This window comes from Trematomus bernacchii, unplaced genomic scaffold, assembly GCF_902827165.1.
Source record: "Trematomus bernacchii unplaced genomic scaffold, fTreBer1.1, whole genome shotgun sequence".
Lineage (NCBI taxonomy): Eukaryota > Metazoa > Chordata > Actinopteri > Perciformes > Nototheniidae > Trematomus > Trematomus bernacchii.
Window position 1 is genome coordinate 3,526,040 of NW_022987828.1, and position 12,774 is coordinate 3,538,813.

General features: G+C 40.9%; 1 protein-coding gene across 2 annotated transcripts in view; it reads left to right on the forward strand.

Annotated features, from left to right (window-relative positions):
- macrod2 (mono-ADP ribosylhydrolase 2) overlaps positions 1-12,774 on the forward strand; it is a 396,983-nt gene that overhangs the window by 368,312 nt on the left and 15,897 nt on the right. The window contains exons 10-14 of one of the 2 annotated variants that reach the window (XM_034152126.1): positions 1,941-1,979; positions 8,630-8,668; positions 9,085-9,129; positions 10,410-10,562; positions 11,422-11,487. In XM_034152126.1, the coding sequence (XP_034008017.1) occupies positions 1,941-1,979; positions 8,630-8,668; positions 9,085-9,129; positions 10,410-10,562; positions 11,422-11,487 (342 nt within the window). Of the gene's footprint in view, positions 1-1,940; positions 1,980-8,629; positions 8,669-9,084; positions 9,130-10,409; positions 10,563-11,418; positions 11,488-12,774 lie in introns of both variants that reach the window. The other variant, XM_034152125.1, reaches the window with a different exon arrangement.

A 12,774-nucleotide genomic window follows, 5' to 3' on the forward strand; every position in this document is an offset into this window, starting at 1 on the left:
TATGCAGAATTTAGAGTGTCGGCAGAGATTGCATTCAGACGGCTCTCAACATGGAGGCAACTGAGCCGGCAGCTACAGTAAGAACCTTTTCAACATACTGTCCCCACACAAGGGCAATAAAACCCAACATGAAAAATGTAACTTGGAGGAATAGTTATTTCACTTTCTTGTCAAGATTTTGATGAAAACATGAGTACATCTTTCCGAGAGTTAAATATGAGGATTGGTACAATTACTAGCTTAGCAAAGCATATACTTGAATAACAAGGAAAAGTAGCCTGGCTGTCTTAAGCAGAAACAAAAAGTGCCTTTAAGTGCTCCTAAATCTCACTAAATACATGTTAATCCAGACATTAGCGAAGTGTACAAACAAGTTGTAGTTTGATTTTGTTTTGTTGGGATGTAGTGATTCTTGAAGTTCAGTACTCACAGCGAGGTAACCAGGCAACCAGTGGATCAGCCAGGCCATGTAACGTGTTAATTACAGAGCTTTTGAGCTAGTGATGCTAAAGTTGTGTTTTAGCGCGCAGAAATGACAGAGGCATTGATGCTCTCATCGACCTAACCCTCACAAAGAAAGCAAATTATCATCTTTCCCTGAATGTCAAACTATTGAAAAGCTGATAGTTTATCACCTGTTTCATAACATAATAGCTGTTGTTCATCCAAAGATAGAGCATGCCATCTAGTAAGAATCCTTTGTCTGAATGTGTTGTCTTAACCCCTAGAGAGAAATGACGGTGTCATACATTGTTATTCTAGACATAGTCACATACATTTCCTGTGTTGACAGCAGTGTTGAGCAGTGGTAATAATGTTATAGCATGTGGCAGTAGCCGAGACACCCTATGTTTCATTTCTTGCACTATTGTTATAGTATATCAGTGGGCCATCCTTTGTTTCCCCAAGCAAGGTTAGATTAATGCACTGTACCCTTTTATTCAGTGTTATACAAAAGAAAGGTCTGTCGCAGGATCCACAGGGAGCTCTGATGGTTACACTTCTACAGACCAGATGACAACAGCCTTTCATCAAAGCTAACACTTGCTTGTGCTTGTTAACCACAGCGCAATCGTTGCTCAGGCTCTTACACTGCCATACAAACACAAATACAGTGGTAAATATACAGTCACACATCCAACAATGCATATACTAACACAAGCACACACATACAGTGGCTTGAATCAAAGAAAGCTGAGGCATGCTGAGATTTGTGTATGATCCGGGAGCAGGACTCTCTAGCTCTCCTCACTTCTCTGCAGTTCCTCCTAAAGTAGCATCCGACGCCTGCTTCTCATCTCCCACTGTGCACCTCAACTCATCCACCCAGAAACACCTTCACTTCACTCAGTCTGTCTCACACAATAGATGTACAGAGAAAGGAAGGAAAGATCTAAGGTTTTTTTTTTTAGGGCGCAGTTGTCCACCCCAGCCTGAAGTCCTTGTAATTTGAGGAAATGGGAGCTTTTGGGAAATGTATGCTGAGCCTACCAGTATAGGTTTAATTGAAAAAGAATGTCTCATGAATGTGACCCCCTTTCAAACACACACACCCACATTCACAGTCATTTGGTGTAATAACTCACCAGATCCAAGTCCAAGGCCGTCTGCTGGGGGAATTTAGGTAGTCTGTGATGGTGGTTGTTAAGATTTCAGAGTATAGCAGCTGGTGTGGAACGAGGAAATGTGAGAGTTTAAACTGCGAGCTTTTTTGTATTTGTGACAGAACAGTTCTATCTTTTTGTACCATATTTCAATCGCATTGTGAGGAAACACTGCATGATTTATTGGTTGACATGTTTAAGCAAGGTACACAGCAGTATGGCATCAAAATACTGTGCTCCAACATTATAATCGGGGCGAAGAGTTGTGATGACTCGCTGTATCGTACATTATAAAATAGCATGCTTTGACACGCTGTCTTTTTTCCCCTCAACCAGACAATGACATGGAGGTTACAGAGGAGCAGCTGAAGGAAGGTGAGTGACAGAATATTTCATGGATGCCTTTTCACCTTAACACCTCCATTAAAGCACACAGAGGCTGAGTGAGTGGCGTAGCTTCAGCAGACGACAGTGATTCGCTAGGTTTTATGCAGCAGATGAAATTGAATGTTTATTCATTCGGTGACAAGTTATATCCCGGGCCTGACACATTGCAGTTAAAAATACTTCATGTCAGGTACATTACATTACAAGAGCTTATATCCACGGCTAATTCCCAACACCATTCTCTTCATCCGGCTTACATGCACAATGGCTTTAGACCACCTAAAGCGCGTGACAAAAAAACAGCAGAGCAGCATCTCTCCGCAGCATGTGCCAGGCGACGGCAGAAACACAACTGCCAGTGCATAATGCTGTTATCACTGCACCATCTTGGCACACGGCCTGAAACTCCCAGATACTGCTTATCGGGATAAACTATTGACATTTGTCTGTTCACTGATGTCCTGAATAAGCAATTACTTGCAACTGAAAACCTCATGAAAGTGTAAATATATTGTTCTATAGCGAGAGCAATAGATCCGATAGGCAGCAGTTGCTCATATTTTTCCTTGGTAGACAAAATAAACTGTATATAATGTTTGAGAATATAGATTGCTAGATTGAGAATAGACTGCTAGATTGAGAATCTACTGTAGCAGTTTTCTCCGAGGTACAGTAGGTCTTATAAAGCACCTGTTGGCAAGTTTTCTTTACGAGAACGTGGGGATTCAGAGCATGGTCTTGCCAGGTCTGAATGCTGTGTCCCTGGAAGACGTCATAGTACACGTGCAACCAACTAAGCAGAGAGCAATGTTAGTTTTACTGTCTGTCCAAGGAAGTGTTCAGATTACGGTAGATGTAGAACCCAGGGTGCTATGAAAATGTTTTCCCTCCGAAGGTTACCCCCGTGATTTGCCAATTACACGCATCTGTGTTTTCAATGAGATTCCATTTTGGGTGAACATAAAAGGGCTGTTTTAAAAGTGCACTGTAAAATGTGATATTTCAGATTGAAACAATGTGCACCACGTAATGGCCAAATCATAAAGACTTGGCTGAGAGGAACTGCATTTAAGAGTTTGTCCAAATTCTTAGCGCATGACAGACTATGTTGTTATCTGTCGCGTTGTTCTCCAGCTATTTCACACTGCATACTCTATAATAACATAGCACCAGACCATATCAAGCCAACTGAAATAACCCCTGATAATTCCTCGCTCTGTTGTATCATCCTGCCCCGGTCCAGTTTGGCCTTGTTTGATGGGCCTTCACACCGGTGCCAAGCGCTGGCCTTTTATTCTGCTCCATCAGCCAGAGTTTGAATCAGTGCAGCCTGGAGCTCATTCAAAGGTTCGAATGACTGCCATTCTCACATGGAATGGTGCTTTTGTCTCAGACAGCTCTCTGGAGTTGGTCTCAAAGCCTCACAATCTTTCCCTCTCTCCCACAGGAGTCACGATTTCTTTGTTAGGCATGTATAAAACAGAACAGAGCAGGAGCTATTGAGTTCTCCCAAAGGCTCTTGTGTGGCGGTCAGCCCGAGGCAGGATGGCCAAGTTAGAATAATCTCTGCTGCATAGTCTTTTATTCACACCATCTCTCATCTAACAGTTCCAATTGACAAGATGTCACGCCCTTCGCATCCTGATGGTGTGCGGGGATAACGACGTGTCACTCCCCCTCTGTAAATCACCATTTATTTTTGTTTGTTAATAGATAACACTTCACAATCCACAAAATCCACAACCAAGGAAGAGAGTGAAGACAATAACAGAGATAAGACTCTTTGTGAGTGTGTGTGTTTGCAGGCATGTGTGTTTGTTTTAAATTGCAACTTTATTAATGATGACTGCATGTTCGGACATGCCCAGGAAAAGGTCTGTTAAAGGATATATCGTGCATTGATATTTGTTCACACAAGTTATTTGTTTTGTGTGTGTAAAGTAATGGAGTGTTTTCTTGGTCGGTAATGTCTTGCTCTCTCATGCCAAAATGCTCTTTGGGGAAATGAATACAGGAGGAAGCTTGGTCCTTTTTTAAAAGAATGTTTTCTTAGAGGCAAACTTGTTTAAGAAGCCATTATCTGGCTATTCTGCCGTTTCAGCCCGTTTGGATGTGTAATATTGAAACAGTTATAGGCTTCTTACGATACGATGGACCAAAGATAATTAGATTCTTACACTGGAGGGTGTTAGTAGGCAATTAAAATCGTACACCATCCATTTGTCTCCAAGCTTTAAGGTTGTGGGGGATTTTTGAAGATAGCAGTCATGGTTTTTTCTTTGGGGAAATGGGCGCTCGGCTGATCGTAAAAGGCTGGACTACATAACGCAGACACTTCAAGGGCGTCAATACACTCTGTGTTGTTAGACAAAACACAATAAGTCATTTTGCCTATTCAACATACCTTCCCATAATCCACAGCAGTAATTCAATATGATTCACAAATTCAATCACCAGCATTAGGAGGGCATAAGTATTTTGTAATAATCTTTATAAATCCTAATTTATCAGGCCCGGCAGCTTAATAGTAACTAATCCATTCACAAAAGGCCTTGGCACAGCTTTCTAGTATGGGAACACTCAGTCCTTGAGACAACCTCTCTCACAGGAAAGGAATGAAATAATTGTGTACTGCCTGCACTGTAAAGGTTAGGTCTGGTTCGATGTAGCACATAGAAAAGATTAATCATAGGAAACACTCAGATGGCGAGATATAGCACAAAGCAGAGGAATAGTGAGCTGGAAAAACAGACAGTCAGCTCAGTGAGACAGACATTATAAGACTCTCCTAATACCACCTCTGTTTTCCCAAACACACTATATTTCACCATTCTGTCTATAGAGCTGGGGAAGCAGGTCACCTATTTGCTATAGTGAATATGTGGAGCACTTTTTAGAATAAATTACACTGCAGCACAGCCGGGTGGAGTGTGTCTGTCAATATGCCTCAGTGTGATCCATCTCACTCCGCGGGGGATTCACTCTCCCCAGTCCATGGGTCAGACATGAGGGGGTTTTAGCCACAGTACTGATGAAGAGAAAGCATTAAGGCTTTCTCCAACGTTGTCCCATGATAAATACACTGGTTGTTGGACTGCAGGTAATTATAGGGTTGCTTTGTCCAACAACTGCTACTGCTGCAACTTTGCAACAGCTAAATGCTTCTTCAGCCTCAGTGGACTGAAGGAATACAAACGGTAAAAAGCCTACAATTAACACAAACAGTCAACTGTGATAATGTATATTCTATTTTAAACAAACATCACGTCTCATATCATATTTAATGTGACGGTTTTAGATGTATTTTTATCTTATCCTATAAGTGTTGATTTGCTATGTATTGCTTTTATCAATGCTTCTTTTAATCTTCCCTTAGCACATTTTTTCATTAGACTTTTTACATTTAAAGTGCTATATAAATTCAAATAAAAAATCCTCTATTTGTTACAATGGCAAAAGGACAGTACAGATGAAAGACATACACAACATGAAGAGTAACATATTTGATAAAAGATGCAAACACACAGTTAAATCAAATAAGTAAACAACCATGGTAAATAATAAGAAGCCAGTATATTACAAAAGTAATTAAACTAGCAGCCAATAATAACAATCATAATTGGTATACATTTTAATTATATTTACTTTTAGACCAACCCAACAGGGGAGTTATTCCAATATGAGAAACAGTATTTCATCTCTTATTCAAGAGAGACCTTGTCAACTACAAATAACCCCCTGAAGTGTATTTGCAAAGGAGCGTCACAGATTAACTGTGTGTGTGTGTGTGTGTGTGTGTGTGTGTGTGTGTGATGAGCTGTGCTGTGATGTAATCCACATGAAACACAGGCACAGCATGCAGATGCTGCGAGCTATAGGAGGAAAAAAAAGGCGGAGAGGGTGGGTGGGTGAGCCACAGAGGCGGGGGCTGGCACAGAAGTCAAGGGCGGAGGGTATCCTCTTCAGAGCACACCTGAGTTGGCAAGCAGCCCCCACGGTGTCTATTATTTGATATCAGATTGGTATTAGTGAGATTAGTGGATGTCACAGGGCACAGTAAAATGTGAACACTGAGCCAGAAATCAATGCCTGGCTGGGTCTGTTTGCCTTGCATGCTGGAGCTTTCTGGGAGAGACCCAAAGAAGAGAGGGGGAGACGGTTAGAGATGGCACGGAGCGTGGATGGACATGCAGATTAATAACGGCCCGTGTGGACAGACAGTGAGCCTCTCCATGGGACGCCATCTTTTACACCCCGGCCCCCCGTCGAGCAGCGCTCACAGGCACACTTGCACACACACTTTTCACGTGCAAGAGGTCTTTGAAGGATAGCTGTTGGTTATCTCAGAGCCATTTTTCTCCTTTACTCATGTCTCATGAATCTTTCAAGTCCCCCTTTTTTTTACCTTTTTTGTCCTTTGCTCCAGTTCAAATTTCTCAATATGAGATGCTTTCATCAGAACATATCTTCTGTAGTCGATGTTTACTCTACGGTCATGCAAGTAGGACACACTGGGAAGGTTGCATATCAGCATCTAAATAGTTGATGTACTTGTGATACTTCACTCCTGAATGTGATGTTGACATGAATAAATCATTTAAGTGTGTGTGAGACTAACATTGTATTCAAGAAAACACTACAGCGCTGTTGACTCGAGACTCCCGCTCAACACGAGTGCAAGCGACTGCCTTTTATTTACTATATTTCTCAAAGTTGAATTCAGGGGAGCATTGAGGTGTGGACTTGAACTGGAGCCTTTCTATGTGGAGTATGTTAGACCCTCACAGTGAAGACCCTTATACAGTGAGGATGGGGAAGGAAAGCTGGGACAATGCTGCCACCTGCTGTTTGGAGAACATGAGTGAGCCGCCTGCTGGAGCTGCTGCTTTGGATTTTACTCTGAGAGGAACCGTTCTAATTGAATCTTAACTTGAAGATATTATAAATCACTTTTGCCCTAGACAGAATCCATTGTTGTCTTGTTTGTGTGTGTATCCACAATCTGTCCCTTAGCATCCTTTATCACAAATTGAATGCTGTTGCATTCAATAAGTCAAATACGAATGATCAAATAACAGGGAGGAAATTACATTCAGCCTTTTGTCGATTCTGATATATAGTTGTTTGGGATCTCTTTGGACAGATACAACAGCCATGCATAATTTAAAAATACGCAGAAGTAAGGGTGACCTCGTGGCCAGCGAGGCATTCATCTTAACCTGCTTTTCCCAACGGAGTATTCTTCCCAGCCCTCTGTCTGTGGCTCCATCTCAAAATGCCAGTCATGATTAATAGAAAGGATTGCCATCTACTGTGTGTCACCGGCTTCTGTGTGATGGACAGAGGCACTTGACTAAAACATGCAGCACTGGTAGAACTGGCCTTTCCCCCGTTTAATAGAAGCTGGCATTATTATTGTTCTGAGTGCACGGCAAAATTGCATAAATATGAAAAAATGGTTTCTCTCTACAGCTTGTTAAAAAAGCAATTATAGAAGCTGCACAATAGCCATTGTAGAGCATGTTCCCTTATTGGTGTCATGGCTTTCATTTACTCAATTTGTCCCAAATGTCATTGGTTTATATATGTGTGTGTATGTGTGTGTGTGTGTGTGTGTGTGTGTGTGTGTGTGTGTGTGTGTGGTGTGTGTGGTGTGTGTGTGTGTGTGTGTGTGTGTGTGTGTGTGTGTGTGTGTGTGTGTGTGTGTGTGTGTGTGTGTGTGTGTGTGTGTGTGTGTGTGTGTGTGTGTGTGTGTGTGTGTGTGTGTGTGTGTGTGTGATGTGTGTGTGTGTGTGTGTGTGTGTGTGTGTGTGTGTGTGTGTGTGTGTGTGTGTGTGTGTGTGTGTGTGCGCGCGCAAGGATGAGTGTGAGAGCTAGAAAAGGGGGTTATGGGGAAACAGATATGATGCAGGAATTAAAGTTGTTTTATGTCACTACTATAATCTTTCTTTTGTGCACGCATTGGACGTATTTTGTAAATGTGTGTTACTGTAGGTAGGTAGCAGTTGGGTAGATGCTCTTGTGACAATAAGAGATGGATTAGCAGCAAGTATAATGTATAATGAGCACAACCATTTTTCTTCATAGACTCTTGTGGGAGGTTTTTGCATGCAAGCCAATCAGATGATTCTTTGAGTGCCGCATTTAAGTTAATGTTACTGCAGTTTCATGCGTTACTGCTATAACAGTCACCTCAGATTCTATCTCATATCTGAAGTGAAACATTATTTAAAGAACAATTGCCAAAAGTAAGGTGCAAGCCTGTGGAATAGTTGGCTTGAATTAGTACCAAATGAACCCATCTGATCATTCCACAATTGAAGTTAAAAGCTGGTTATAACAAAGTCTAGATCAGCTAAAAAAAGTGTCAGGAGTTGTTATTCGCAAGTGCAGTATTAGGTTTCCTTACAGATAACCTAGACCATGCACAGAAAACCCATTCCTAACCCTGTATGTAAAAACACATTGTGAAAGTGAAGCTGGTGAACCAGGACGTTTTAAATGTCTCACAAGATGAATACTCTGTCTGGAGACGAACAGTTTGTGATCATTAGTGTGTCTGGTAGCTTTGTTTTTCAAACTTGAACGGCCGGCATCATTCCTGTTCAGGCTGATTATTCCTTTCCCTCCCTTTTCAGGTAAAGAAGAAATAGATGATGAAGAAGAGGGTGACAATGGTATGTAGCTCCACAGACCATTAACACATGTTCGCAGCCCCTTCGGCTCTTCCATTGCTTCTTGATGTCATTTGTCATCAAAAAATGAATTTTATATTTGCTCCAATTCAGTCTTTCCATTCTCTGTGCCTCCACTCTAACGAAAAAAAAAAAAAAGTTCTCTTATCATTGAAGCTTGGAACAAAGAAATCCCTCAATTATGTATGGTTTTAGAAGTGACATTCTTCTCCCTTCTTTTTTGTCACTTAATTTATGCATGTCTTTGTGGTTCCATTGCTCTCATAAGATACTGCAGTACAAAGACAAAGCTACACAAAGACAGGGAATGAAAAGGCTGTTTTGAGGTGATATTAAGAGCTGAGTCAATTCGACTCCAGGCACAAGCACTGAACTCAAATGTTTCCCACCTTTTCTAGATGCTGCGGAAAATGAAGACGTGGAAATGGAGAGTCAAAACCCAGGTATGGTACAGTGACAAGCCGAGGCTGCAGCACGGGCGGGGGGGTGATTACCAGTTATTGTATTACCCTACACATCCCTCACTGAGAGGGAAGGCACATTGATCTGACTAGACTCTAGAGGAGATGGGAATTGTACGAGCTGACCGATGGTTTTCACTTCAGCTCCGAGTTTGATTAAATATCTAACCTGATCAGTCTTGTTAGCAGCAGAGGATTAACTACTATACAAATGTCTAAAATGCATCTGTGCAACCTGGACAACCAGACCTTGAGACCTTGATTTGTTTTGTTTAGCTGACAACGAAAAGCCTTAAGTGAATTGAGAGTGTGTGTATGTGTGTGTGTGTGTGTGAGAGGCAAGCATTAACTTTGAGCCAGAACCATTCCTCTATCTCCGAATATCCTCTGCACTGCTGGTATATAATTAAGATTCTGCATTTGCATACTGGCAGTGAGCAGTGCCTCGCCTCTCTCTTCTGTTTTTGTTTTATTCAAATCCCATTCCATTGACGAAGATTTGACAGATAGAGCCTCTCTGAACATGCATTTTGTAGATATTCTATGAGAGAGCTATAGCAAATGCAGCACCGGGATGCTATTGAAAACCTGAGCTATGTAATTACTTTCTCATGAGACACAAACAGAGAGGAAGGAGGAGCAGAGATATAGAGCTTTGGGCAACACCTGCAGTCTAATTTAGCCAAACATACAGCAGAGGTATCCTTCACGCCTATGTGTGTGTTTATTGCAGGTGGAAACCAGAGACCACAGATCAATATCTTATTCAATAATGTGGTCTTGGTTACTTTGTAAAATATAACCTTTGCTCACAGACCTTTATTAGCACATTTATATACCGCAAGTACGCTGTTCCTTCACATTTAGTTCTGTATTATTCCCTTTTAACGCAGATGTTGTTCTTTATTTACTAGCACTTATTGTTTTGTTTGAGATGTTAGAAACCGCACCCTGGCAAACACCAGTGATGCAATTATAACACAAACCGTTACATGCTTTATATCCTGCAGTATTGTAAATCAGCTATTTTAGAAATCTCCATTTAAACGAGCTTTTACAGCATACATCAAGCACTTTCTCTTCAGAAAATGTTTTCACTTCTTTCGTTGCCTTTCAAACTGAAAAAGAGCAATCTGTTGGTGTGAAAATGTTTTTTTCAGTGATCAGCAATCATGTTTTATGGTCTTATTTTCTGCTGTTGCAGGATTTAATGTGAACACTTTGATTCCCTATGCCTGAATTCATCGTCTGTGTGCCTCCAGATGAAAAATCAGGAAGCCAGGAGCCAAATCAAGAAAAGGATAAGGATGAAAATGAAACCCAGGAGAAAGATGAAGACGTAGGAATAGATAACGACGAAGAGAAAGATGAAGACAAAGGCATTGAAAACAATAAAGAGGAAGATAAAGGCAAAGGTATGTACCTAAGGGTGCAATTGTTTGTTTTTTATCATTTTAAATGTAAAAATTGTCAGTCACAAATATTTACTCCAAATTGAAACAGTTTCAGGTGATGATGTGATTTCCTAAATGTGTTTCATCACTGCACTGTATCCAGCAACATATCCACAGGGCAGTGAGGCAGACAGATATGAATCAGTTCAATGCATGAAACCCTGATGGCTGACGTAATGACAGCATGGAAACATACATGTTTACATTTGTTGGTTTACCAGCAGTCTGAAATTACAGGGCTGGGAGATGGAACACTACAGATAAACAATATGTTTTGATGTAGCCGTCAGTGTTTAAATCAATGCAGATTGACCTCTCAGCACAGAATGAGGAGGATTGGACTGCAGCATTAGCGATTGGACATACAATATTCTATTCATTTCATTTCAAACCTTTATTTATCCAGGTGTATCCCATTGAGATCATTGATCTCTTTTTCAAGGGAGACCTGCTCAAGTAGGTTCCACATGAAACATAAAAACATAAACAGAACAACAAAAAGGACATCATACAGCATCATTACAGGGATTACAATTTACATAACTATCCACATGAACAAGTACCAACAGCTTCCGATTGAGTAGCATCCAACCGAGCTTTAAAAACATTTAGTGGCACCAGATTGGTCAGTTTCCAATTCAATTCTATTACTGAAATGGAACATCATAATACTAGTACATACACACATAACCAAAGCTGATATCTTTGAAGACATCGCATCATGTTTGCAGACACTTGTGTGTGATCACCTGTCTGCAACAACACTGACGTTGTGTGAAAGCGTAACAAACATCAGAGCTGTGCCTCCTTTTTCCAGCAGAGGAAGAGCAGCCTGCTGCAAAGGCAGAAGATGACGACACAGCAAAGCCCACTGTGGAGATGGAAGGTAAGGGATTTGCTATGATTTGATCTGATTGACAGTACGACTTTCTACCAATGTCAATATCTCGTCCACTCTGGCATATTTGTATTCTTATGTATTGAATTATTAGGGCCAGTGTTGTTTTTGCTGTCTGCTGTTTGTCAGAAAAAGTTTTCCATAAGAATCAATCTCAGCCTGTCTAAGATCTACTTCACCCATGTAAAATCACTTTGTATGGAAAGTACTAGGCATTGCAGGGGGCCTCAGGTGGTGTAACACATCTCTGGAAGCCATGATGGAGCTGCTGGGAACAATCAATCACCGCAGATAAAAAAATAGAATAATCGCTAGACGGAAAAGACAAGAGCTCTTATTATGGATATGTATATGCTCTAGCAAAATCCACAAGTGTGGTGCCTTCAGGAAACCTTTACCTGTTACAAGTACAGTAGCGTGCGGCTCAGAAAATGTGCTGAGGATAGCAACTAACTTTAGATGCAACAAAACAATTGGAGAAGTCATAGACACATCATACAAAGCTTATTGTGGCTTGTTGCCTTTTGGGAAGTGTTCGTATTTTTGTACTGTTTTTTATTTCTGTAATGTAAATAGTTCAAGTAAGTTGCAAAATGTTATTCAGGCTCCAGCAGGAGGATTGTCAAGGGCCCCAATTTGGCCAGGGGCAGCACTGCTTCTCATGGATCAATTGGTGCCTTTGAGAGGGATAAAATGTGTGGAATACCCTTTACCTTTTTCACCCCTGATGAGTTTTTATGTCTGACCGATGACCCGGGTGACCTGTTCCTTCATGAACATGAGCACTGCCATTCATGGCCAATTCCACATTCACCAACCTGCTGTTGTTATACTCATTACATCACAAAATGTGCTAATCCCTGTTTGTTTGTGTAAGACTAAGATGCCCAGCTGTTCAATATATTAAGTTGCCTTTTTATTATAAAAAATACACTATATATTTATCACCTGTTTTTAAATATTTCCATTTTCAGTAAGAACATGGTTCTAGGCTCAGTGGCACAGACAAGTAGTCAGAAAGTTTTGAGAGACTTACTTACACATTGTTGGTTTTGGTTTTGTTGACAATGAGTAATATATCAGATAGTATGATTAGAGATACATATAGCTTTTATTTTCATTCAGAAACTCCAATTGAGTCCCATGATAGGGAGGCCATTTTGTTTGGATCAAACTTCTCTATGTGTGTAGCCCGCCCTTTTTGGTCTCTTGCCAAAGGGGATAATCTGTCTTTATTTATCCACATCTTTTCTCCAGCCCACATTGTCACTGATT